The following is a 1,769-nucleotide window of genomic DNA, read 5'->3' on the forward strand; positions in this document are numbered from 1 at the left end:
AAGGGGGACCCTGGCGGGGGTCCCCAAGGACCCCCCTGGGGAAAACCCTCCCTCGGGGACGTCCCTGGTGCCCCGGGTGCTGTCACGTCTGTCCACGGGGACGTCCCTCGTGAGGAAGGTGACGTCTCTGGTGACAAAGGGGACGTCCCTTGTGCCCCAGGTGCCATCTCTGGTGGGGTAGATGACGTCTCTCGTGTCCGTGGGGACATCTCTGGTGCCACAGGGGACGTCCCGTGTGCCCCGGGCACCTTCGCGTGGACCAAAGGGGACATTTCGTATGCCCAAGGGGACGTCCCTTGTGCCCCGGGTGACGCCTCTCGTGTAGGTGCCATCTCTTGCGCCCATGGGGACATCCCTGGTGTCGAAGGGGACATCTCTTGACCCCGTGGGGCCACCTCTGCTGCCAAAGGGGACGTCCCTTGTGTCCTGGGCACTGTCTCTCCTCTCGAAGGTGACATCTCTTGCCCCCACGATGACGTCTCTGGTGCCGAAGATGCCACCTCGCCCGTCAGCGGTGGCCTTTCTGGTCCCCGTAGGGCCACCTCTGGTGCCAAAGGGTACGTCCCTTGTGTCCCAGGCACCGTTTCGGGTGTCAAAGGTGACATCCCTTGTCCCCACGGGACCGTCTGAGGTGCCGAAGGGGATGTCCCTCGTGCCCCCGATGTCACCTCTCGTGTCAGTGGTGGCACCTCTTGGCCCCGTGGGGCTGGCGGTCGTGTCGCCGCTGCCATCTCGGGGGTCAATGGTGATGTCTCTTGTCCCCACGGGGCCACCTCCAGTCCCAAAGGGGACGTCCCTTGCGTCGACGGTGGCCTCTCTTGCATCAGCGATGACGTCTCTTGTCCCCACGGGGCCACCTCCGATGCCAAAGGGGACGTCCCTTGTGCCCCGGGTGTCACCTCTCTTGTCAACGGTGGCCTCTCTTGCATCAACGATGATGTCTCTTGTCCCCACGGGGCCACCTCCAGTGACAAAGGGGACGTCCCTTGACTCAACGGTGGCCTCTCTTGTCCCCACGGGGCCATCTCCAGTTCCAAAGGGGATGTCCCTTGTGCCCCAGGTGCCACCTCTCTTGTCAACGGTGGCCTCTGTTGCGTCAACGAAGACCTCTCTTGTCCCCACGGGGCCACCTCCAGTGACAAAGGGGACGTCCCTTGTGTCAACGGTGGCCTCTGTAGTCCCCACGGGGCCACCTCCAGTTCTAAAGGGGACGTCCCTTGTGCCCCGGGTGTCACCTCTCTTGTCAACGGTGGCCTCTCTTGCATCAAGGATGACGTCTCTTGTCTCCACGAGGCCACCTCCGATACCAAAGGGGACGTCCCTTGCGCCCCAGGTGTCACCTCTCTTGTCAGCGGTGACCTTTCTTGACTCAACGAAGACCTCTCTTGTCCCCATGGGGTCATCTCCAGTGACAAAGGGGACGTCCCTTGCGTCAACGGTGGCCTCTCTTGATTCAGCAAAGACCTCTCTTGTCCCCAGAGGGCCACCTCCAGTTCCAAAGGGGACGTCCCTTGCACCCCGGGTGTCACCTCTCTTGTCAACGATGGCCTCTCTTGAGTCAATGATGGCTTCTGTTGTCCCCACGGGGCCACCTCCAGTTCCAAAGGGGACGTCCCTTGCGTCAACGGTGGCCTCTCTTGAGTCAATGAAGACCTCTCTTGTCCCCACGGGGTCATCTCCAATGACAAAGGGGACGTCCCTTGCATCAACGGTGGCCTCTCGTGGGTCAGTGATGGCCTCTGTCCCCACGGGGCCACCTCCAGTGACAA

The 1,769-nt window shown here is 62.3% G+C and overlaps 1 protein-coding gene across 1 annotated transcript in view; it reads right to left on the bottom strand.

Annotated features, from left to right (window-relative positions):
* The window catches only part of LOC104168999, a gene marked incomplete at both ends in the record, with an annotated part of 2,292 nt that extends 616 nt beyond the window's left edge, over positions 1-1,676 (bottom strand). Inside the window, one exon of the mRNA XM_009709802.1 lies at positions 87-1,676. Within this exon, the coding sequence (XP_009708104.1) occupies positions 87-1,676 (1,590 nt within the window). The remainder of the gene's footprint in view (positions 1-86) is intronic.
* Between the last annotated feature and the right edge of the window lie 93 nt (positions 1,677-1,769).

This window comes from Cariama cristata, unplaced genomic scaffold, assembly GCF_000690535.1.
Source record: "Cariama cristata isolate BGI_N322 unplaced genomic scaffold, ASM69053v1 scaffold9861, whole genome shotgun sequence".
Taxonomy (NCBI): domain Eukaryota; kingdom Metazoa; phylum Chordata; class Aves; order Cariamiformes; family Cariamidae; genus Cariama; species Cariama cristata.